At 47.1% G+C, this 26083-nt stretch overlaps 1 protein-coding gene across 1 annotated transcript in view; it reads right to left on the reverse strand.

Moving 5' to 3' along the window:
• Positions 1-26083, reverse strand: part of CPNE4 (copine IV) — a 112238-nt gene that overhangs the window by 37488 nt on the left and 48667 nt on the right. Inside the window, exon 7 of the mRNA XM_010141384.1 lies at positions 1031-1129. Coding sequence (XP_010139686.1) covers positions 1031-1129 — 99 coding nt within the window. The remainder of the gene's footprint in view (positions 1-1030; positions 1130-26083) is intronic.

Raw genomic sequence — 26083 nt, forward strand, 5'->3', positions numbered from 1 at the left:
GGTCCTGTTTTAAAATGTTTGATAGATTAATACTAGAACACTGTATAAAACTGCCACTGTAGACACACACTAAAAATATGTATTACACATATATGTGGAACAAATCCTAAGCACGCAATAAACTCGAATCATTGACTAGTATTTCACTAAAGAAAATAACTTATTGACTTAGGAGCGATTAACATTCGTTAAACACCTTTTGACCCCTTGTTAGCTTTCTATTAACTCACTATGAACAGAATGTTAATGCAAAGCCCAAATAAAGCTTATTAGGCATTTGTGTTTGCTTTTGAGATCACCGTGACGCAGCGAATAGAAACCCTCAGCAGATCAGAAAGTCAACACTTTTTAACTCCCCCGCAGAGAATTTATCAAAACTAACACCTTCAGGAGTAATATAGGAGATGACTGGAATTAGATACGCCAACTCATTTATCGTATTCAATAATTACCATCAAATTCAAATTGAAAAGAGCAGGCTGACATAAAGAAGTGAAATTATTAGTAACTTCACAAATTCATTTTCCCTTAGGGCTGTAATTCACGGGGTATTCAGGAAACGGATGAGTTTCATCGAGATGGGTTCGAGTGAGAGCTGGCTGCGATGAACCCGGTGCATGAGAAACGGCAAAGGGGGAGAGTGACCCTCACCCGGCCAAGGCCTTGGGGCCAGCAGGGCATCGCTCTGCGTACCCAGGCGGTGCACAGCAGCCTAGCACCACCTCAGCTTGGGCGCAGCGGAATTAAACCCGAGCAGGAAGGAATGCCCGCAGACCCTGAGCACGCCAGGCACGGACGTACGGGAAAGTCTGCTCTCTGCCTTTTCAGATGATCATGTCCAGGGAACAGTAAATCAGAAAAAACAATAAATCCGGGCAAAACCACTGGACCTCTCTCCTACAGGAGAGATCAACACAGCAGCGAACTTCTGAGCGACGCCGAGGCAACGTCCCCTGCTTTGTTAGAGGACTGTCTGAGGAACGTTGTCCTCCAGAGCTGACCTCTGGAACGCTCGGGGGGTTCCTCTTACCTGTCTTCCTTCCATAGCGCCTCGCATTTCCTTGAAAGTGGAGCTGAATTCGCCGATGAAGTCATGCTTGCCGTTGGAATCCCAGTCCCAAACGATGCACTGCGGAGGCAAAGGGGGAAAGAACAAAAGAGATCATTTTTCTTCGGCTAGAAAACATGTTTTATTGGAAAATGCTACAGAGGAAACGATGATGTGCATTGGGTGGAGCCTTTCATCTAGAAGGAAATCACCAGACATGCTACAAACATATTCTCGCCCAGATGAAGCTGAAACGAGAGGTGGAATCGCGGTGGTTGTGCTAGGTACCCACAGCTGCGTGTTATGGGACTGGCTGGTGGAAGCGAGTTCACGTGTGTCAGGAAGAAAGGATTCCTTGACCCCGTGTTTTTGCCAGCTGTACAAATACAGGATTTGCACGTTCACCGTCAATCGGTGTCCTGAGTTCACGGACCTCACTGGCAAACGTGAAGCACCACTCACTGGCGCTTTATTTCATTCTCTTTTTTACAGTCGGTGAAGGTGGACAGTGGTTACAGAGATCGTTTTTGGAAAAGGCTCTGAACTTACACACGTTAGTGTTTGGTGCCCAGATCTGGCTGTCTCCCAGCGCTGCTCAGCAGTGGCTACTCACACCACCCCTCACGGCTCACTCCTAAAGCCACGCGCGGCCGTGAACATCCCAGCGAGCGCGGGATGTGGAGTCTTGTTTTGCGGATGTTGCCAAATACAACTCGTCTGGCCGCGACCGAAGCACACAGCACTAGCCACACGCTTTGTTCAATAGGAACTGTAGAAGTGGCCCCAAGACAGCAAAGGGGCTCACAGCCGTGACAACAAAGAACAAACCCCCCGCTCAGCCTCACGGTCTCCCTAGATAAAGCTCGACAGAATCAGGAGGCTGTTGCTGAGTTGTCTAACAGTCAGATGAAGGGGAATTCTTTGTGATGAAATCTTCAATAACCATCACTCCATGGTTATTAGCAACTGCAATTTTTATGAGCTGGTAACAAGAAAAATCCAAGAAAAAAAAATTTCAAAACTTTTTTGATTCACAGAGCTTCAAACAGCTTCATTTTCTTTTGGAGTGAATTTTCTTGTTAATATAAATCAGTCAATTTTAATTCAAATTACCTTCAAAATATTTAATGAAAAAATGAATTTCACAGATGAAGTGTGACTTTCTTCTGTAATGATTGTGAAAATGATTCAAGATCCCCAAAGTGACACACTAAATACACCTGCCAAGATGTCATAGCACAATTGATACAAACGTGCAAAAAGTGTGATTCAGTAACGCTAGCGCCTTTCCAAAAGATGTTTTTGAAGAATGGCCATTGCACAAAGAACAAACCCAGCCCTCGCTGCGACATTTCCCGTCCAGATTTACTTTGCAGGTTCTGCCTTTAAACTCTACTGGAGCAGAAATACAAGAACAGACCCAAGGTTATCGGAGACCTCCAGGAAAAGGCACTTTGAAAAATTTCTGTTGGGATGGGGAAAAGCCCTGAGTGCTGATTCGTGATTAGAATTTTAACTGAACGTGCAAAAAGTGTGATTCAGTAACGCTAGCGCCTTTCCAAAAGATGTTTTTGAAGAATGGCCATTGCACAAAGAACAAACCCAGCCCTCGCTGCGACATTTCCCGTCCAGATTTACTTTGCAGGTTCTGCCTTTAAACTCTACTGGAGCAGAAATACAAGAACAGACCCAAGGTTATCGGAGACCTCCAGGAAAAGGCACTTTGAAAAATTTCTGTTGGGATGGGGAAAAGCCCTGAGTGCTGATTCGTGATTAGAATTTTAACTGGAGATGAGCAAAGTTAAATTACATTTAAAACATCCACCCAACAGGGCTCCAACTGTTTTTTCCCTCAAGCCAGAGGTTTTCTAACGCTGGCTTTCAGAAAGCCAGATGGTACTTTAATCCTCACATTGGCTCCATGGAAAAGACAAACAATTACAGTATTATCTCTGTGCCATTTGCACAATTAGAGCTCAGGGAGAACGGGGGCTCTGCAAGCACAGCCATCACCACTTTCGTGTTATTTCAGAGTTTCACATCTGGCCGCGGAAATGGACTGTCAGTCTCTGAAAAACACACTGTACACAGCAACGACTCTGCACTCGGCTGTATCTGAAAAGTACTTCTGGAACATACAAATACGGGGGTATTTTACAAAGAACCCCTCAGACAGATAAAACAAGCAGGGAATGACCTTTGCAAATAATCCAGAACCAGGTGGAGACGGTGATACCCATTTCCCTATGGAATACTTCAAAGGTGGTTGGTGGGTTTTTTTAAGAGAGCCCTACGTGCTCTTCAAACCTCCCCAAACCCCCCTTTACCTTTAGGCAAACGTTACGGTGTTCTTTGGGTCTGTACTCTTACATCTGCTTAAGCAGATGATTAACAGTACACCTACACTCCACTACAGCCTCGTTAATTGAAGGACGCTTTCCATGCGCTTCATTTTCAACACTGGTAATGAATGTTCAGTGAAAGAACTCAGCCTCCTATCTCCTTGTTACAAGCTCAGCTGCAGGGAACAAACCCTTCTGTTTCACGCTGCACAGTGAAGGAGCAGCGCTGACCGGAATGACGGAGAGCATCTTCCACCCCGCACGGTCCTGCCTTCCTCCCCAGAAGAGGAGGGTCGCTGCCTCGGCCCCTCGCAGGTTTCCCTGATGGAGCTCACGGCTGCACTCAGCGAAGGGGACACCAGAGGATCACTTCTGGGCATCCTCATCTTCGGTCCTTCAGCTTCTCTGAAGGTCCATTTTAAAAAGAAAAAGGTATCTCAAGTGGATGCAGATGGAAGTTTCCCTGCTTTTATTTCTGTTCAGCTTTTCCACCAGGCACAGATGTTGACGATACTCCTGCTACAAAGGGAGCTTCTGAGCAGCGTGCAAGGAAAATTGCATTGGATTGAAGCGACAAGAGCACAGGCTTCTCTGGCTGACTTTCCTAACGCCTCCCAGAAGATGACAGCCAGACTAATCTTGCTACCTCCGCGTGAGCAAAAAAACCTCACTTGTACAATTCCTGATTTTAATTCTTTTTCACAAAAACATAATCTGGTCCATCCTCCAGCTCCAGCTAGCACTGCTGTTCTGCGATGTGGTGATGCCGAGATAAGAAATAAACCAATTTCTCTACCCAGAATCTCCCAGAGAGTGAGGCAGTTTTCCCGTTTGATAACCCAACAGCAAAAAAAGAATTCCTGCCTCAGGTCCACATCAAGTAATCCAAACTCAAGCATTATTTTTTTTAAGTTTAATTTCCGTGATCTGACGTGAGACAAGAAAGAGGTGTTCCAGGACTCAGTATGAGAGTCAGACCATGGTTTTACTGAGCAAAATTCTCGTACAATTGCCATAAAATAACTCTGTCCATGCTCACCGTGCTATCGAGCTTCACCCACAAGGAGAACTAAGGAAGAGAAAAGACTGACCACTGTAAATACATGTTTGTGTGGGGGTGTTTCTAGGTACTGAGATTATTTTCCCTATGTACATTTGGGAAAATGCTTCAAGTGATTTGTTCCCGTTAGGCTGCCACGAGGAGAGATCTCTGACATACAGCACCTTTGGGCAGGGGGAAAGGAGACACTTGTAACTTCATCTCCCCATTTATGAACCAGCCCAAGACATGCTCCGAAGGCTGGTTTTTGGAAGACAGGCAGTAATCCTGCTGGAGGCAGCTGATGGCCAGACCATGGAAATGTACTTCTGGAGGATAATCCGTTTAAGTTTCCCTCCGCTGGCCAGACGCTGCAGATTACAGCACGCAGAAAGCCAGCAAAACCCAGAAAACTCCCAGTCTCACCAGCCTGGGTTTCTCCAGCGTTTCCTCGGGCGGCTTTTCCTTGCATTCCTCTGCCACAAGCTATCTCGTGGCTAGGCAAGAAGGAGAATGCTCACTTTTGGACTTTAATGTGAAAAACCTCAGCACAGTCCTTTAGGAGGTTGTTACCATTCAGCTCTAAACTAACGCCACAATAACTTTCAGGGGGAGTTTTCACGTCTCTTACTATCTCTCAAAGAAACCAAGTCTTGAGGCAAACGTCAGTGACCTGCTCTACTCCTCGAATCACTGTCAGCTGCAGGTGGTATGAGGTGGCAAAAGGCTGCAACCAGAAACTCTTCTTTGGTTCATTCTCTGGGATCCGTGACAGCATAACACCAACAACAGAAACAACAACAAAGACTCGGAAAAGCCAAAGAGAAAAGGCGAAAAAAAGCTCAGAAAAAAAAACCCACTTGATCATCAAAGTGATTTTTCTGGAACAGTCTGTCTCTCAACAGGGCTGTTAGAACTTGATAATGAAGTAAACCTCCGACGGCACCTCCCTGCAGTACGTGCACCCACCCGGAACACTTCAAAGAAGGTCTTTTGATAGGAAGGCACTTATCCACTACCTACCTGTTCTCCTCAGCCGGGTATGAGAAAAGCTACGCAAAACCTTCACTACAAAGCTAAACCACTTCAAGTTATCCTGGTTTTGGGGCCGTGATGTTCCAAGGGCGAATTCCACATCCCACACAGCACAGCCCTAGGTTACAAGCTGGAGAACTACTACTACAGAAATATAGTTGTTCCTGCAGTATGTTTTCATCCAAGCTGGTCATCACAGTTTTCTCTTCTCACCGCTTGCGCTTCTCTGAAAAGTTAAAATAAACTTTTCATGGCTCATTTCAGATTTCCTCTGAAGCTGGGCTCCAGTGAGAACAGAGTGAACCAGCTGAAGTGAACCAATGTCTCTTGCGAGCCTCTCACTGGCTGAAGCAAAGCTTTCTTCAGAGCACCGCAGATAAAACATTTGAATTTTTTCCTCTCAGCAAGATTAACTCAATTCTTCAAACTAAACTACTCAAAACCCCCTGAACTAACGGGGGGAAAGAGCTCATAACTTGCACTATTTGGCTACGCACAGCCTACGTGAAGCCGACGTAGACGCAACTTCTGGAGCAGAGAGCCTTGTTCTTTCTGAGAACTGCACCTTCTGCTCTGCAGCACGTGGATGGACTGACACTCGTGAACCACGAGTGTCAGTCTGAACCAGGACTGACACTCATGGCTCCACCAGCTCGGCTGTGCTGGCTCCACAAGCAGTAGGTGAAACCCTGGCTCCACCGCAGGCTTTTCCTCTCAACTTCAAGAAGCACCAGGATTTCATCAACACCTTTGCGCCTCCTGTACAGAGATGGTGGTAACCGATACGTTCAAAGTTGATGGGTTGTATTGGATTCAGATCCTTTGGCTACTGAAGGGGACTGGAGACAGACAGTCACTGATAGCTTCCTCCTGGTCAGTGGTGATTCGGCGTTCCCTTTGACATGCTGCAGTGAGTATAGTGCCCAGCCACAGTCAAAAGAGAAAGAAAAATAACCTTCCTGTGTATCTAAACACACGGTTTTAAAATCATCTGCTTGAGAGAGAAGAGTGAAGGGAAGGAGAATTCTTATTTTTCTACAAAAAACGGCAGGTCCTCTGTTCAAGATCAGAGTGACTGAGTCATATTTCACTGACAGCTGTGATATGATCCCAGCCTGAGCCTATTCCACTTCTTGCCAAACACAAACAGGCACCCTTGGCAGAGCCACCGTCACCGAGCCGGTCTGTCTGTACCACCAGCCAGTCAGTCTGTGCCTCCCGGGGGATCTGAGCGCATTGCAGTGGCTCTGCGAGGACGGGCAGCCTCACAGCTGGACAGTGCCTCTTCTTGGCAGCTCACAGCATGCACAGAACCATCAGGATCAGTTCAAAACCAATTACACAAAACCAGAGCTTGTTGATTACCCTGATTTGTATTACAAGGGTGCCTGGGAGCCTCAAACACGGATCTTTCACCCTGTTCAGTGATGACAAACGAACCCCAGATATATTCCTCTGAAAGAGAAATACGCTGTAGCAAGTTACATCATTTGAGGGACAAAGTCTAACTAGATTTTCAATGCCTCTGTAGGTTTTGATGGTGACAACACAAAGAAGCTGCTACTCTGCAGCCACAGTTAGGTTTATGCAACAATATATATACATATCAAACACACGCACGAAAGTGCAGCCACTGATCAGGCTCAGCATGGATGTGAATGCCTCTAAATTTATTAGAAACCGCACTCCCTTTGCGCTAAGGGCAAAGGACTTCATGTTAATTACAAGACTTCTTTTTCTGTATTTCCTCATCCAAAACACCCCCAGCAGCTTAACACACAACACAGATTGCAGGACAATTTTTCAGTATCCTGCTTGTGCTCATGAAGACCTGGTTGTCCAACGAGTGAGAGGGCAGCGTGAAGCCTTTTGAAAACCAATACAAAATGGTGACTTTCCATCGCGATCGGTGAGACTCCACGTTTTGAACCTACGCCTTCCACCTAAGAGTCTGTAACATAACGTGCAACTCTTCTCACCTATAAACACAAAACCTACAGCAGACCACAGTAACAGCAATAACTCCCGCGAACGCTACCCCAGGGCTCCTGTTGTGGGATCACCGGGAACTCTCGGGAAGTTTTCTCCATGGGTATCCTGACTTCTGGTTCACCGTCTGTTCTGCCCCTATGCAACAGAACCTGTCTTCCAAACCTGCTGCAGGAGGTGATAAACCGGGGTGCTGACCCAGCAGTGCCTCCTCTCGTTACCAACACCCAGCTGAGATTTCTGCTCCTCCAATGACCGAACAAGTCCTTGCGCAGCACAACAAGGTGCTGCTTGTGGGCAGGTACCCGCGGGAGAAGCTACCGGCACAGCGGTGGAACTTAGCATAATTCATGGGTGTGTCTCTAAAAGCTCTCAGACAGAACCAGCCTCTACCCAGTTCCCCCTGTCCACTCTCAGCTCCTAAAAATAGCTCATGTTAGCTTTGTTTTGCGCTGTGAACATCAGCCCATGAAAATCAGCCACTGCCTTACAGCTGGAGCAGGAAGGGAGGATGACGGTACTTGGCAGGAGTAGAAGATGCTCTTCCCACCCCAAGCAGCGTGAATAAGTCCCCAAACACCACCTGGCACAATGACGAGTGTTCACACAAAGTGGCTGATGACACGGGTCTCTCTGGTGTCAGTCAGTGCGGGGGTTACATGTCTCCTGGATATCATTCCTAAAGAACGACCGGGCAGACAGCACTGGGTTTAACGGCCCTGGACCGGTCACTCCAGCGGGTGACAGCAGGGCTTTAACAGCAGTGGAGGTGGATCTTCCCAGTTAAGGGTAGTTTTTAAAAATAAGACCAGCAGACTTGTCAAACATGAGAAGATTTTAGCATAAAGTGGCCAAGAAATCAATTGAGAAATGTGAAGCAGTTCTAAACACTTATTAAAACAATATTCTAAACATGTTTGTCTGTGGAAAACGAAGAGGTGAAATATTTAGATTTCCAGACTAAGCAGAGACTTAACTATAACTGAATTGGCTAAAGCAACAGAACAGGTCAAGGCTAAAGGTTAAACCTAAGCTTAACTGAAGGATAAAGGTCCGAGAATCAAGGTTCTTTATCTCATATTCACGGGTTTTAAATCCATCCTTGTGGAACTTCTGCTGAGTATTTTGCACTTGTGGTAGCAGTCAGCACTGGCTGTAGACAGCCTGACTTACAGGGTTTTTTTGTTGTTCTGACCTTCAGTTAGTGCCTTCACACAGACACGCCCTTGGCTCAAGGTGAACCCTCCGTGTACCTCCTCCTGAGCAGTGCACACTCAAGAGCAGAGCCCCCAGCCTCTTCCAGCACTGCTTTTAAGGCAGTTCTCTGGCCAGAGCCTTATTTTACCTCCCGTGCTGTATTCGGTGTGGAATTCATCTTCTGCACGGACACTGAAAGCATCTCCATGAAGAATCTCAAACCCTGCACTGCCACTAGCTCCCACGGCAATTTATCGTCTGAGATTTCCAGTAAGAGTTAAATTAAGAGCACGACATGCTGTCCGGATCTCTCAAAAGAGATTTGGTATCCGCTGAACGGCAGACACCGGCCTGTTTCTTGGAAGCCTACGAGCTGTGGAGCAGTAACGCTGCTGACAGGTCCCGTAGTCTTTATCTAACTGCTCAGACCTTCGTGGGGTTCTGCGCCCCAACAGATACCTCCTTCCTGGTGTCTGTTCTGGAGCTGGCTACGAGGTAAGTCTCTGGCAGATCACTTTAACTGCCTTTCTACATCTATACAGTCCTCCCTTCCTACCTGTATTCCCCTTGCTTCCACACAAGTGTTCAACGAATTCGCCATAATGAGGAGTCCTCCGTGTCTGCTCCGTGTTTTCGGATTTATCTCTCTCAGTAACAACGGATGTGACACTCCGTACACGCAAACATGTTGTGTGGTGGGGTGGAAACTGGAGCTCGCTCGCTGGGAAAACTGGCACACGAAGAGGCAGCTCTTGCCTTTGCTGACTGGGCTCGTTTCCAACATCTCCGCAGAATCCGGAGGGAACAGACTGGCAGGCTGAGGTGTCCGGTTACCCCACACGACCGGCAAACCTGAAGGTACGAGCGTATCTGGGTGGGTTGAACGCATCGGTCTCTTTCGAAAGAACACTTTGTAAAGACAAGGGCAAGGAAGGAAGGGAGAAAAACTGTAGCAGAAAATATGCTGTGGAAAACGGAACTGCTGAGGTTTCCCCATGGGTGCAATGATCTAGAAACCAGAGGAAAGCTCAAGACTAGTGAGTGCTTTGCTCTAGCATTTAGAGAGGCCAGATTCTTCCCCTGTGGAGAAGGTGAGACCTTGTGGAGTATACATATATATTGTAAAGAAGCATATAATAGTTCTCTATTAATGTAAAGAACATAGAATCAATGTACATAATATGGAATATACGGTATCATATAGAGTCTCACATATGTTTTATGACATATATACAGTCCAAATCAACAGTTACTATCATAACCTTTCTTATGAATCCTTCCCTGCTTCCTGAGCAAGGAAACATGATGCTGTGTAAACATCGACTCGTAAGGAAACTCGGCTACACACACTGGAACTAAAAGGAGGGGTCTGACAGCCTGCTGTGAGCCTGACAGCATTTCTAGGAGACAAATAGTCTGCTGCGCTCAGAACACTCTAGAATGTAGTTGCCTTAAACGACTGCTGCGAGGCTCTTTTGCCATATATGCAAAAGCAAAGCCTGTGCAAACAGTAATTTATTTGATTAATTTTGTTTTCCTCCCTCTTCTGAACCATCCTCGAACAGATGCTGGTTTTTGTGATTGCTTATTCTGAAGAGTTTCTGTGCTTATCCTCTTTCTCACTTGTGATCAATTTGTGGTGACGGTTCAAAGTTTGGTGCTAAACAACCCTCACAAAATTCTGACAGAGTCATAGTGCAGCAAAACGAAGAGCCCAAAGTGCCCAGAAGCAGTGGTGAGGAGCCCCACATCAAGATGTTCAGGCAGGAAACACTCATTCAGATGTTCTCCCGTGCCAGTAAAAGGTAATACTGTTTAGTATCGGGTTGATCTTTGGGATTCTCCTCGGACTTTCCCATTTCTAGCAGATACTTAGCAGGTCCGAAAATAACCCATCCCCCTTGCCAAAAGAAGCAATTAAAGATTAAGGCCAAACGAAGAAACCGACACATGGCTACATCAGCAGTGGCCACTGCTGGAGGAGGTGGAGATGCTCCTTCACCCTCCTCCTCAGAGCCAAGGGTTTGCCAGAATTCACCAGTGAAGCCAGACTCTGCACTGGGCTGTGGCTGGCACTGACGCCGTCTGAGCAGACCCGCAGCAAAGGGGGTTACAGGGTGGGCTTTCACTACAGGGTTGTCCATCTGGGTTCAGTGTGGGTTTGAACCTTGCTACAAAAAACTTCTGCTGCAGCTCCAAGAGCTGCTGCTGCATCTGAGCTGTGCCAAAATACTTCTTCAAAGGACACGAGTGCTGACCCTGTTTACTGGCCTGATTCCAGCACAAGCAATTATATTTGTACCATCTCACCAACCCCTGCAGTTCAGGCTGAACAGGGTGATTTGCTGCTTCCTGCCCTGAACGGCTCTTGAGGAGCTGCCACCGGGTGCCCTGAACAGCAGCGGATGAAGCCTCCTCGCTCACGTGCACCACTTGGCAATTACTGTGTTGAAAGAACTAAGAGCAAAGACCTTCACTGCTTCTTGTTCCCCCCCACCTCTCCTCAGCTGAAGACGACACAGGCCTAGCCCCTTTTTGTTACTGAAGAGGACTAAGCTGTGAAGAACAACGTAAAATATTTACACTCCCAGGGCATCACAGCAGAGAATAAACTGAAAACATTTGCAGGTAAATGCCTGTTTTCTGTTTCCTTCTCTGCAATTCCAGTCAGTTCCCAGGGTGTTCAGGAGCGATGAGGTTAATGAAAGTGGCTGATTACCTGTGAATTTCCTATGAAAATAAACCCTGAACCGTTCAGACTTCCAAGTTCTGAGCTCTACGTCTGCACTCCAAGCACATGGCGGGAAGCAGCAGGGCCCAGATACCCAAGTACCTTCTCTGAATATGCAACCAGGGACTTAAATTGCATAAATGACCAAAATTATGCCACAAATAAATGGAGGTGAATAAAAAGAGGCCTGGTTAAACCTGAGCTGATATTTCATTCCCTAATGTCAACATTTTGTTAGATTAATGTGCAATTTCCTTTGCGTTCAGGAAAATGATGTAGGTGGGGACGTTCTTTCAATACTCTGCTAAGTGAATTACGAAGCTATCATTAAAATAATAACCAATGGAAGAAGAAGGAGAATCAAACATTTAATTCAATGTAATTACAACCCCTATTTCCTCCTAATGTGGGTGATTTATCTCCCTGTGATCGGAGGAAGTAAGGGCACTCCAGTAAAACACGTGCCTGTACCAACCGGCCAGCTACTCAACAACGATCACCGCGCAATCAAAAAGAGACCCTGCGCAGAGAAGAACGTGCAGGATACAGGATACAGAGATTATTCCGAGAGGTCAGCAGAGAGTCTCTGAAGACTATCCACAAAGAAAAGTAATTGAAAAAAAAATCCCAGTCATAAATACCAAGTTCATCCTACTAAACCACTGCAACTGGAACTAACGGGGTTTAGGAATATCTCCTCTCATGCATCACGTCCCTTCTCCCAGTTCCCCAAACCACGTGGTGTGTTTGTACAGGTCACCGCCTTTTAGAGACAATTTTCGTACATTTACGTAAAGCGTCTTTAACAACTGTGACAAGGAGACAGGAGAAAAAGCACTGAAAGCCGTGTCAAAATCCACATAGTAACTAAGTGATAAAGAACTCATAGCAGAGGACTCGGTAGCTGGGCACCCGCTGGCACTTACATGTTTCCTTATTAGAAAAACAGAAGGGAAAACCCCGCCGGACAGATGAGACAGGCACCAACGAACAACACTAATCAGTTAGTCATTCTGATTTTACGCTGCTAATGAAAAGAAAAACGCCTCTCAGGTTCGAACAAGTTCAGAGGGTACAAGCTTCCACTGTTTGTGCCGTGTGTGCAGGGACTGACATCTGCTGTGACGTGTTTTGGCAGGTTCCAGCACACTTGGTACCACACAGAGCTAACAGAATAATGGTACTGACCTTTACTGGAGGCCCCTGACAAGTCACCAGTGCAAAGATTTTCATTTCATGGACTTCATTTTCAAGGAAAATAGCAAGAAAATTAAGCTCTTATTACGGTAACAGAAATAAAGCTCTCTTCTTAAAATCCAGTGACTGCTACAAATTCCCATGACTCTGTTCAATGCTTTTATTATTGCGATCCATGTTATCTGGAACCACCTGTCCAAGGCTCTGGTCTGCAGATGGCACCATTATGTCATTATGAGATGACACAGGATTCCTGGGACAAGCAGGCGGCACAGGGGAGTCTAACCTACCTAGGGAAGCGCTCTATGAATATAAAGTACGCAGTCTAAGACCAGGCATGCAGAGGAAAAACAATTCTCTCTGTGGCAACGATTAGAAGGCATCGTCTGATGCCAGCTGTCGACATTAGCTGAAGTCAGTGGAGCTGTACCAATCACACCAGCCGAGAACATCCCACCGACCTTCAGCGGCCTTTGGATGGGGCCCTCAGAAGGAACACCTGCGAGAAGACCACCGGCAAACACCGGAGTGTGGGATCTGTGTCTCTGAACAGCTGGCCAGGATGGAGCAGAGGCCACAGTGCAGTGAATTCTGCTGCGCACCGTGATGAAAGGAAGAGCAGGTACAGTGATGACAAATCCAAGCTGTGGCGCTTTCAGAAACGTTACTGAAGTGACAACATTGCTTACAAAGTACCGAAGGAATTGCAGAACTATTATATCTGAGTCTTACAGAGGAGCAAGGGCCAGGAACCATCTTCCCAAAAGCTGTCCCTGCCCTGCGCACAGGTATCAAGGAGTTTGTGGAGGAGCTGGCAGGAAAAGGATGCTGGCTTCAAAGAGCTGCCTGGAAAAAGGTAGCTCTAACACCACTGACCTTATTTTGTGCTGCCATGTATGTGAAAACTACACCAGACCTGCGTCCACACCTAACACGCAATGCAGCACGCTACCCGCGGGAGCTGTGCAGTCAGCGCAGACTGCTCTCCGCTGTTCGTGTGCACACACAGAAACACGCCCCGTCACCCTGACTCTGCCGCGTACAGAAACACTGACTCCCAGGAAAGCTCGGAGGAGCACTCAGAAGAGGCACCTCTTGCTAGCGAGGAGGCCAGCGTGCGAGGGGTGCAGCACACGGCCGTGCTCACTCCCACCAGGTGGGCGCCAGTGTGGCAGCAGTGAGCTCCATCACCTGCCAGGCTCCTGCAGGCTCAGCCGGAGGCATTCTGTGAGCCTGTAACAGTCCAGCCTTTAAGCTGGGCTGGCCCCCTCCTACCAGCTCGATCCGTTGCTCCAGAGCAGTGTAACTGCCCAGGGAGAGCTGCTTTGGATGCAAGAAAATATTGCTGCTGAGCACCAGCCTGACAAGGTAGTAAGGTGACGGTGAGTAGCCAGCAGGGACTCGCACGTGGGAAGATGAAATCCAGGGTAGAATCTCTCAGGAAACGCAAAGAGAAATAGGTGAACAACCTTCTCTATGAATGGGCCTGGGAGGACTCAATGCTCAGAGAAATCCGTATTCCAGACAAACAGACACCATACAGGGTTGGGATGTCTCCCACACCTGTCATGCACCTTCTGACTGCCCACAGAGCAGCGCTGAGCTCAATTCCAGCACTCTGTAAAGAGCTGGCGTGGTCCTTAATGGATACTCCGGTCACCGAACACGGATCTCGGGCTGGAAGTGGATTCCTCATTTTGAAGTCATAATTTCATGTCAGTATTGCACTATGCAAGCATGAGCTGAAATAAGCTGTGAGACTTGCAGAAAGAGGTCAACTTGTAGCACAAAATTAAACTCTCACCGTCTTACTGCTGCGTTCGGTCAGAAAACCTACGTACAAAACGCTGCACATTCGGGAATGACCTAAGCACAAGGTGCAGTGCCTGGAAGTTGAGAATAATTTGGGGCCACGATTTAACTTCTGTGCACTTTTTTCCTAATTGCCTGTTAAAAGGACAGCCAACAAGCTGGCTAAGTACTTCTTTCAGAGATGAACATCAGTGCTCGACAGCACTAGCCGAGGTAACGGCAGGGTCTAGGCTTTGCTTCCTCGAGTTCTCCGCAGAGCGGCTGTATTGTTAATAACTACTTTCACATCCCAAGTATATAAAATAATTAATGTTAAAATAGTTTTCAATCCTTGAAGGAAATGTTCTGACTAAATACCTGAATAAATCTATATCTCAGTCTGTTAAGGAAAGGTACAATTAGTTCCGCACCTCGAAACCGTGAAGCAATGTATTTAATGGATTCACAAGAAAGGAGCAAAGCAAAGGAAACGCTCCTGTCGGCGGAGCTGTCGCTCGCTCGCGTGCAAACGGCTGTTTATCACCACAGCACACTAGCTGCCGTTACAAAACCAAATGAGTGTCTGTCAGTGCTGTGCTCTCTGTGTTAGAGGATCCCACCTTTCAGAAGTACTGCGAAACAGCACAGGGCTTCACCAAACAGGACAACTAACTGCCCCCTACCAGGAACAACCCCCCGCCCCGTTCCATAAACCTGCGAGACAGCCAGTCGACAGGTTCGTACGGGGGGCTCAGTGTGGATCTACGCAAAGAAATACTGGGATGAGAGACAGAAGTAACTCCACAAACACAGAGCTTTCACCGGACTCCTGAGGTTTGGACCCTTCAAGAGACTTTTTGGAAAGTCCTGAGAACGTCCCCTGGGGAGAAGGCAAACCTTCCTCGACTGCCTCAGGTTAGGGGCACAAACATAACCGGTACTTCTTTCAAATCGTGGCCAGAAGCCTCCCGTGTACTGCAGTTTAAAGCACTTGGATCAGACACAGGTCACACGGCTTCGGTTTGCTTCTGGTTAGGGGACAGACAGGGCTTGCAGATAAAAACATCCTGCAGCTTAATTCTCTAGCTCTACATATTCATCTAAGAGCAATACTGTTAACGAGGTTATTTGAATTCCAAATGTTAATGTCCCTGCCAGGCTAAATTATTCTAGAATTTTGTAATCATCTGTGGGTATCTAGATCTCAGATATTCTCAGAAGGCTCTGTGACTACTCTCGCTTTTTCCAGGGGGTGACTCCTGAAACCGAGGGAGGTCCAGTACCCGATGACTCAGCAGAGACCCGGGCCTGAAGGGCACTGCAATCTCCTCCCAGCTCAGAGAGCCTTGCTGCGGTTTACGTCACTTCACTGACAGGCTTTATTTATGCTATTAATATAGTGAATATAATAAAATATTTAAGGACTTCTGAGGGGGCTTTGGAAGTAAATGCAACATTAATAAAATCTGAAGAAAAAAAAATGCGCTTTAAAAGTGGTGATATTATGATGTCAGAGCTGAAACAGAAATGGCTAGAAAAAAGTTAAGGTACCCTGCCTGAACATTACAGTACATTATCCTATTGGCTACGTGACTGTCCCCCTTCAGTTACCAGTGGAGAGAGAAACAAACGAACACCACAAAGAAGTGATGCTCAGACCTGTATCTGCTTTGAAGCAGGTTGGGTACAAAAGTCAAGGTAATGTAGGAACAAGGTCAGATACAAGTATTAAAATCAAATCCTTCTTGAGGGATTGGGCTCCACCTGCCTCATTAACTGAGCTGTAAAAGCTGTTCTCAACAACAGGGAAATGCATGAAACGATCCAGCCCCTTTTTGGAAACCACCAAGAACCAGTGGAGACTCCGAATAAAAAGGAGATTCACATCCCCTCTCAAAAAAACCAACCAGCACTGAGGAGAAGGAGTCCCATCGAAACGTCCCTGTAGACATTTCTGTCTGTACGAGAGGTACGTGGGGGCAGCAGAGGAGAAGCTGGGCTAAAAAGCCCAAAACAAAGTGGGAAATCATTTTGGCTCAGCAGAAAAGCACTTGAAGGTATGAGCAAAGAAAGTGCCTGCTGCTTGACTGCTGTGTTCAGAGTAACGGCCCTCTGCACACTTTCTGTGCAGAACCCCAAACACTCCGAGCTCTGCAACAACCGCCCCTCTCTAAGCATAGCGTGGTTCAAGGAGAGCCACCCTGCTTTAACTGCTTTAACGGCTCGCGAGGGGGAAAGGAAGTACAAAGCAACCTAGTGACCACTAGTGACCACCTGATTTCAGAGCAAACTTCTTTTTAATCGGGGCAGGAGAGAAAATAAGCCGACAGGCTTTTTTCCCACTCCCACTACCTCTTTTTTACAGATAAAACCACTGACGTCTGGAACAGGAGAAGGCACTACGGTGTTATTATTACTAGCATGGCAATGCCACATGAAAAATTGATTCTCAAGGAGGAGAAGCTTTAGGCAGCTTGTTCAGCCTTTACGAAATCAAAGTGGAATACAAAAGAAGCCGTGTATTAAGCTGTTTTTATAAACTCCAAGCACAATTAATTTCAAAATAAATGCCAGTCTGTGGATGTTCATTGAACACAAGCATTCATGCTCCACCACGGTTATGTTTCTCCATTGTAAGAACTGACAGTAAATGGAACTCGCAGTTGCTCCTCGCAGAGCTGTAACATTCGTTTTAATAACACTGTCTCCTGGAGATGAAAACAGTATTTTATCACAGAGCCAACAGCTGCGTAACTTCTCAAGTACCACTCTGAATTTACAAGGTACTTTTCTGAATTTACAAGGTACTTTAATATTCCCACAATATACCCAGGGTACTTCGCTTACAAAATATACCAGGTAGGAAATTAAAATGACTAACTGGTGGTCCCTGTTCTTACACAACATCTGGGACGTGCAGCTCTTGTCTGTGTGAATCGTATTCCTCCAAAACACTCTGTTCCTCAAGCCGTGAGGGGGCTTGAATCCCAACCCGAAGAGCACTTCGGGCGCTGGCTGCGTACTGCCTGTCCCTGGGAACGCCACGCTGAGCTCGCCGCTGCCCGGGCTCCCTGAGCAACAACAGCACTCTGTGAAATGCTGTCTCTGCTGGGGGCTGCAAAACACATCACACAAACTGGCCTTGTTCTATCCAAATCCACTACAAAAGAAAACAAAATAAAGACGACGACAGAAGTCAAGGGCTTTTGACAGCCTGAAACTCACAAAAGGATCCTGGCATCACTGGATTCTGTGCAAACTTTCCGCAAAGATACAGGACAGCAGTTTTGAAAAACGATCAATAATTCCAGGTGTTTCCAACAAGTAAAACTCGTGCAAAGCTGATGTGGTGTAGCAGTGGATATCTGGTGAGCAGCATCAGTTGCCGACAGTTTAAATATGGAAGGTGAAGGAACGAGGTCTTTCTTGGCAACTAGAAACAGAGCAGTGCTTACAAAATGTGCATCTTTTCATTTTTCTCAGTCCTGGCAAACAGATGCGGGAAGCTTTCAGTACTAAAGATGTGCCTGTTTGGCAGAATTCACTGGAATCGGTCGTGTTTGGGGTTGGGAAGGATCACAGCAGCTGCAGCTGGGGGACACGTATCCCATGTCCAAAACATCTCCAGTACCAGCCTCTGCCGGCTGTACTCTCTGGAACACAAATGGTAGCCACAGGCAAACCTCTGCACGCCTTTTAAGATGAAAGTGCTTAAAAGTATATCCTGTAGAGAAAACACCTGGCTTCACAGCAGCCCTCAGCTATTCGCCTGCGAAGGACCGCTCGCCTACGCAAGACTAACAAGGGAGAATCTCTCTGGCTTATTCCTCTTCCCCTAACGTCACCGTTACCTCCTCAGCTCCTCTGAACATCCGTCCTGTAACTGATCTGGATCTTACCCTCGGTGGCAGGTCAGTCCCCGTGCTCTCAGCAATGACAGCTACAGCGCGGTGGGGATGGCAACGGTGAGCTGCTCTCGCTGGCAAGGCAGGAAAGCACCAGCCAAAGAGATCAGCACAGGGAGCTGCACGTAAGACAGATCAGGCCCGTATTTCTGTGTCGTTAAAGACCAAGGGAGAGAACTCAACTGCCAGCAACGTCACAAGTACACACTTAATGCTCCGGACAGCCAGGAAAGCAGGAGCGAGTCAGCCTAGCAGAGCAGCAGTGAACAGAACACAACCAGGACGCTGCACCGCACTTTCGCAGGTCACCTTAAAGCTACGCAGTGTTGAGGATTTAAAGCTCTTAAGGAGATTAGGGGTTCGAGTGCTGCGAGCAAATAAATTTAGGCTACTAAAATCACAATTCTAAATTTTAAAATGTGCATGAGATGATTAAAAGTATGAGTTAGTGATTTTTAATTATTTTGTGCAAGTTTTACATATTCATAAGTCTGCTTGGAGACACACACGCTGCATTCTGATGAGGAATGCCATCACCTCACGCTCTGAGCAGAGCACCAGACGAGCTTTCAGGGACAGCACAGCAAACAGCACTGCGGCAGACTCACAAATGTCTGTGGTATCTGTCACCGGGGGCTGATGCTACACCACCTCACTTCTAACCACACGCGGCACCTTCTGCTGCCCAGCTCTGGCCCATCCACCCTGTGCCACCTCTGTGCTCCCCGGGGCCGGCAGGCTTTAATCCGCAGGAATTCCTATTCCTCGTGCGCAGCCTGGCACAGGGAACGGCTAGAGCCAGGCCACGCTTCTGCTCCCCCATCTCCACCAGCCCCTGCCCCGCGTCAGAGCCAAGGTCTGCCAGGACTGCCAGGAGAGGGGATGGAGCAAGGCTGACCTGCAGCAGAGGGATCCTGTACTCAAAAGAAGTGGGAAGGCAAACAAGCAGGTTTTCTTACCATGCCCAAGACAACTACGAGGTGAAGTCCCTCATGGCCGGATCCTGACTTTTCCCAGACAGCTCCGAGCACTCGGCAGCGGCACCTCGGGTGGAAGGAGACGCCTTCCCCACAGGAACCTCTGTTGCCTGCTCTGGTTGCGTCCTGCTACCCTTCCTTCTCAGCGACAGAACCACAAACATTCCAGCGATAACTTCCAGCACTGCTCGGACCAACACAACTCATCCACTAACAATGCTTACCACCAGTCTGCAGCAATTTTGTCCCCCCCAGGGCCCCTTTTATTGGTGAATGGCTGCTAGCAGTATTACAAAGAAAATACCCTTGAAATCTGACAAGAGGCAATTTTTTTACTCCTGTTCATGAGTCAAAGATTGGCACAACTCTACCAGTATTTTTTTCAATATTGTGAAGAGTCTGAAACATTGTTGTCTGTCTGCGAGAGGAGCCGTCGCTGCCTAATGCCAGTAGCCTACTGTTTAATTAGCCTGCAAAAACCAGCCTGCCCTTCCAGACATCCACTCAGCCGATTTCCAGATGTTCTGCTCGCATCTAGCGACGGATTCATTAGGAACCAGAAACGGCTGGTATCAGACAGGGGTTCTGTGCAAGGGTGCTGTGTCTCCGAAACATCTGAAAGCTAATATACACAAGAGAGAGAGAGGCAGCAGAGGGCTGTGCGTGCGGAACCAGGGCTGGGGCGAGCGCTCGAAGGCAGATGCAGAATTCCCCGCGCTCTGCGGCAGCTGCCATGGAGCGGCGAAGGACCAGCCTGGCCCATCCGCGTGTGTGCACACAGCAAACCAGAGACACCTCAGCTCTGAGTAACCCCTCTACCTGTCGCCTCTCGCCCGGCTGTGCCGGGGGAGAAGGACCCTCGCACCCTGACCCATCAGCAGCACGTGCTCGCCCTGCTGCGACTGTGCAGCGTTCCTCAAACTGCCAAGCCCTGCCCACGCAGCTGAGCGGGAGGAAACGCGGTTTTGGCCAAGGGAGAACGCAGATCTAAATTCTTTTAACGGAACATATGGTAGGCGAGATCGCTGTGCACAGAAGGGCTAAAAACATATTTCCAGCGTGGGATGAAGTTCACACTTTTCAGGTGACCTTTATGTACCAGGGCATCTTCTAAATATTAGAGTTCAGACACACTTAATAGCTATTTCTGTCCTAGTGCTGCCTAGAGTATCACAAACATTAACTTATAACGAGGACCCTGAAGATACTTAGTGTAATTTTTTTAAAAACAAATACATTATTTTGCCTTAGCTTTGAGTCTGCTATGTTCCCTGAGAACACCACCCTTCAAAGTGCCGCTGTTTCACTATGTGCAATGGGTAACCATTTCTGAGTGGCAGCATGCAAAGAATCAAGATACAATTTGAGTAGAATTTTAAGGTAAGTTTTCTGTTTGAGTGGCAAAAATACACTGTTCATAGCAAAGCCTACATTCATTACAAGATTTAACAACAAGAGAAGAATTTCCATGAGTGTTTAATTTTCAGTGTACGTGGCAGAAAAGATACCTGGGAAGAAACCAAGGGTCTTTCTAAGTTGGTTTATGTCAGCCCGTGTGACGCTTTGCTACTTTATGAGAGTCTGAAATGAGATTGTCTGGAAATTGCCTTCACTGTTCTTCCCAGTCTCAACTGAAAGAAATGAAAAAAGAATATGAAGACCTGGTTATACTTCCATTTTCTCTGGGTTTTAATATCAGGAGATACTGCAAGTCACGCAGAAACACGTCCTGTAGACACAAAGCTATGGGACTGATGGATTTTCTGGAGGACACGCAGAAATCCTCTCGGTACAGCATTCAGCTGCTTTACGAGGTTACAGCTCAGCCTGTGTCAGTGAAAGCTGAGCTGCCTTTTATTCTTTTCACTCAGAATGGTGGAGCTGGTCTCTCACATTCTACCGTGAGCTCTGCAGCCAGTCCTGGGGAGTTTGTAGGGTGCTCAGTGCGTTATCAACACAGTGAAAAATCAGGAAGAAAGTAGAGGCGGTTTAATTCACCGGCATCCCCTGTGACGGACCCACCCTCCCGTGGGGAACCGGTGCTCGTTACCAGGGCTTGGCTTTGCCTCGTTTCTCCTGCCCTCAGGGACGGGTTTTTGTACTTCATCACAGCACTGCCCTGCGCAGGAACCAGGCACCTCTGATCCGGATCTCGGTCCGCAGCACTCGCAGGAGCCTCTGTTCCACTTCCGGGGATTGAAACTCACTTTCAAAGACAGCTCAAGGGAGGCGCGAGAGCCCTTCAAAACATCGCCCATCCTGGTGACTTGCCTGGCAAAGCCGGGAGGGTTGTGTTTACTTGTCTTGGGATGGAACCACAGAGGCCGTAAGCAGCTGGAGGAATGCTCACAGTAAATGCACTGCACCAGTTATTTGGAGGCAATCCACTCTTATTTGCAAAAGAGAAACAAAGAAAACACTGCTGGATCCCCTAACCCAGACAAACAAACTCACACACAACACTTCCGCTTGCTTTTTGTCCTCTCTTTACCCTTGTCTCACACAATGACTGCTCCTTGCAACCTTGGGGCTCATGGAAAGAAAAATCTCCTCTTACTGGGTGAGCTCTGCAATTCGGTCTGTCAAAGTCACCCAGTGGATGAGAAGAAGTCTGTCACGACCTTGCCCGCTCTACTCACCCGTGCCAGCTCTTCAGCCTTGCGCCACCAGCCCCAGCAGCAGCCCAGGCTTTCAGAGACGCAAGCATCAGCTCGCTCTTTCTCACCTCTGTGCATCAGCCCGTCTCTCCCTTTCGCAATCCACTTGCACCCCTAATTGTTGTGACAACGCTTGTCATTTAGATAGCTCTTTCATCTTCAAAGCACTTCACAAACATCAATTAACCCAAACCCAGATTAATTAATCTGACAATTAATTTGCTATAATATTGAGCAGTTAAAATAATGGAGAGCAAACTGGTGCCTATTAAAGCCATCAGAATGAGTTCCCTTGACTCTAACAGATGGGATCAAGCTCATTTCTTGAGCCTGTTCCTCTCTCCTAAACCTTGGCTGCGGTCTGGTCTTTTCTTCCCCAACATCTTCAACAGCTTTATCAAGAATACAGCCAAGGAAGGGAGAGATCACGCACGCAGGAGTTAATCGGTTCTGTTTTAAGGATGATCTTAAATCTTGCTCCCCACCTGCACAGGGTTTATGGACATGTATCGGATCCGTCCTCGACATGCTCAGATGAATCAGGGTTCCAAGCACGCTGCTGTGATTAATGAACTCGGGAGGCACTCCTATTCTAAACCCACGGCTGGATTGCAGATTAACCCAAACTGGCAAAACAGGGGGAGGGGATGCAGCAAACTCCCCACGATCCCTGCAGACCTTGTGAGGCCGGACACCTGAGGTTTTCACGATACAGGGCCTGCAGCCACTGGCATGGGAGAGAGCGAGGGGAGTATGAGAGAGAAAAGCTGAGAAACGTTTAAGAACAGAGTATTCTAATGAATCATTTGCTGGAAAAGTAGGTTCTGTGGCATTTACGCAAGGAGGTCTCAGATATTGCCTTTTACAGTGTGTCATTTAGTTTAACTTTATAACGATCCTCAAAACGGTGTCTCACCCTCTCAGAAGACTGGTTTGGAACTCCTGCTCTGGCTAAGCACTATGCACATACCAATATTTCTATTAGCTTCTTAAATATATACCACATCCCAATACTTAACCTTAATTTTTCTGTTGTTTCTTCTGACCACAGGAACTTTTGAGCAAAGAGACCAAGAAGGAATTTTTTATGATCTAAAAGCATCTGCTGCACAGTCAGCTTTACAAGAACTTCTCTGGAAATTCACAACATGATAACCTAAAGTGACCTTAAAATGACTAATAAACAAGTACTGCTCAGAGAATAAAGGAAGATTTGCACCCTCCAAGAGGGAGGCAATTATTCTAAAGATTCCAGGAAAATCCTGACCTAATGAAAAAGCACTGACTTACTCAGAAAGTAATTTGAAGGCATCTTTTGATTCATATTAATGCCATGTAAAGGTTGAGTCCCCTTTTCTTGCGGTGAAGACTTTCCCCCAGAAGGACTCTGTATGCAAATACCTCTCCAGCAGCATCAGGGTAAGCAAGCAGGGAGTGATTGGCTCCACTGGCATTAATTTAGGGAGTGAACTGAAGGGGAAAACGTAGAACTGTGTAGTTAATCAGGTACGACTGAAATCACTCAATCAAATAAATAAAGAGCAAGTCTCGCCTGTGCTGTAATTCGTTCTCGGCGCCAGTCCCTTTCTACACGGAATTAAAAGCCTAAGGAAAACAGCCACAACAAATGAGTCTTCTCTTACAGAGCAGCGTGAATCCTGCACTTCGCGCTTTCCCAATCATCTTTTTACTGCCAGAACTGTCCTTGGTGCCAGCTGCTTCTCTAAGTCCTGCACAAATTCTTGCTGCTGACCATAAAGCGTATCCTTCCACCCTAGTGCTTCGAACACTCTGTGACAGCTGAACCGGGAAGGAATAAAAGCACTAATGGACTTGTTGGAATCATTACCTGCTGCTTGTCCCTTAAGCTTTGCTTGGGCTTCTTCACAGGCGCTGCTCAGCCGCTTTCCCCATGGGCTTTCAGAGAAACTGGGGGCTTACTGAAGGATTACAGTTGATAATATACCTGTATAAGCAGAGCTGTAGGCGAGTATTAAAGGTCACTGAGAGCTTATTGATCTCGAGAGCACTACAGTAATAACTCAAGAGAATATCAAAGCAACCACTGCTATTTGCTTTTCTCTAACTCAGCACAGAGCAGCCAATACACTTACAGACCTTTACGAAACCTTTTCCCCCTAATGATCCATCATTTTGCATGAAAGATTCAACACTGAAGAAATCAGAAGGAAACACGGTTATAACTATTTGAGGAAGACCCAACCTACCACCCCAAAACACCACAGCAGACCCTGGAGAAGAGATTATTAAATTAATAACGATCTTTACATTTTGGTTTTTACATTACGTGATTGTCCATTTCCACCCAGCAGAGCATCAAAATCTTTCTCATGGGCTGTGGATTAATATTGTAAGCAGGGATCACATTATGTAACAGTATCAACAAGGCAGAAGAGGCACGGCACAGGTTATTAATTTAAGCAAAGTGCAGAACTCTCAAGAAGACCTTGTTAAAAATCATCTGCCATAAAAACGGAGAAAATCCATGGCCTATGAAAACACACACTGGAAAGGCCAACAAAGGCTTGGTAAGGAAATGAACTGAAAATCACAGACCTTGAACTGCTGAGTGCCCCTCACTAGCACTGGAGCATCGCAGACACACCGGGGCCTGCCAGCACGTGCAGACGCGTTCGGCAGAAAACCGAACATGTCACTCGTGTGCTAAGTCACTGCTGCTCCAAGAGATGGGCAGAGCCAAGGAGGTCACGGGACGTGAGAACGAGGAAGAACGGCAGAAGCAGGTTTTAGCCCCATTAGAAGTGCAGAGGAAGAAGCAGCCTTCTCACGGACACCCAAAGATACGGAACAGGGATGTCTCAGGGCTTCAGAGCACCGCTCGTACACCCAGCGCTAGACAAGTACCTGACAGGCATTCCTCTTCGGAAAATTTCTGCTATGTGGGTGGATGACAGAAAGGGCTTTCTACACAGATAGGACACGCTCCCCCGAGAAAAAAAGAGGTTATTTTTCACTGTACATTACCAAGACTCCTCTAGAGAAAGAGGAACCCTGCAGCTATGCGAATGGTTGGACAGTAGACGATCCCTACCAAGAGATACTCCTGACGTGAGCCTGCATTTCAGATAAACCTTTGACAGTAACATACCTCACAAGCTGAAACCAAACTCGAACGCCCAAGTTCCACAATTTCCAGGTTGTTCAGCACAGACCTGCTCCCAGAACGCTTATTCTCAGAACTCGGGTTTGTCAGTAATCACCGCTGGGAACTGAATCTCTTTACGTATCAGAAGAGCAATGCACTACTTGTGGATCAAGGAGGTATTTCGCTCACTTCAACACATCCACAAATTCTCCATACCGTTAGCATTAAAAGAAACTGTAATGGGCGCTGAAGCGTGTCCAGATTTCTCAGATTGTTTCAAGGTCTGGGAAGAAAAGCTCAGTAGGTTCATAAATCTAATATATCTTTTTCATAATAAAACCTAGAGCAGCAATAATTGCAATAAAGTTTTACAAGGCGTCCTGAGAGGAATAAAAATGTAACTGCTCTCTGCACCACAGCTAAATAAAGCAAAACTAGATTTTTTTTCAAAAGCCCATAAAGAATCCAAATGAGCAGTCTCTGTAAAGGATGCGAGCAAAAGACGTCTGAGGGACACCCTAATTACTGGTTGCTTTCATTTCAGTGACCTTGCTTATCTTACCTGTCTCGACAGGCATTTCAAACCAGAAAGTTTCAAATGCCCAGACAGTTACAGGCTGATTTGGGTGCACGACTCACAAAGAGCAAACTTCTGTCAATTAAACGGAGTTGTTTTAGTGTATTTTTACCATGTTAACCCCCATCCCTCATTACCCCAGAGCGCTCAGCTCTGCACCCATGTGACTTCAGTGGCAGAGAAGAAAGGCCAAGACTCAGGGGCTTCCCGTAGCCTCCCGGGGCAAGCCGAAGGCAGCGATGGTTGCGTCTGCTGTGGTTAAGAAGCCTCTGTCCATCTGCAGGATTTCCACAGGCTGACGTTTCCCTCACAACATTTCTGGTGCCTCTTAATGCCTCCCGGAGCAAGCAAAAAGGAACCGGCAGGGGCAGGTCGCACGCACGCAGCCTCGTGCCATTACTGCTGGCGATGGAGCGATGCTGGCGAGGAGCTGTGGCTGAGCCCGGCAGCTGGAACGCGCCGAGCCTCCCC

The sequence above is a fragment of the Buceros rhinoceros genome, unplaced genomic scaffold, assembly GCF_000710305.1.
Source record: "Buceros rhinoceros silvestris isolate BGI_N320 unplaced genomic scaffold, ASM71030v1 scaffold3098, whole genome shotgun sequence".
Taxonomy (NCBI): domain Eukaryota; kingdom Metazoa; phylum Chordata; class Aves; order Bucerotiformes; family Bucerotidae; genus Buceros; species Buceros rhinoceros.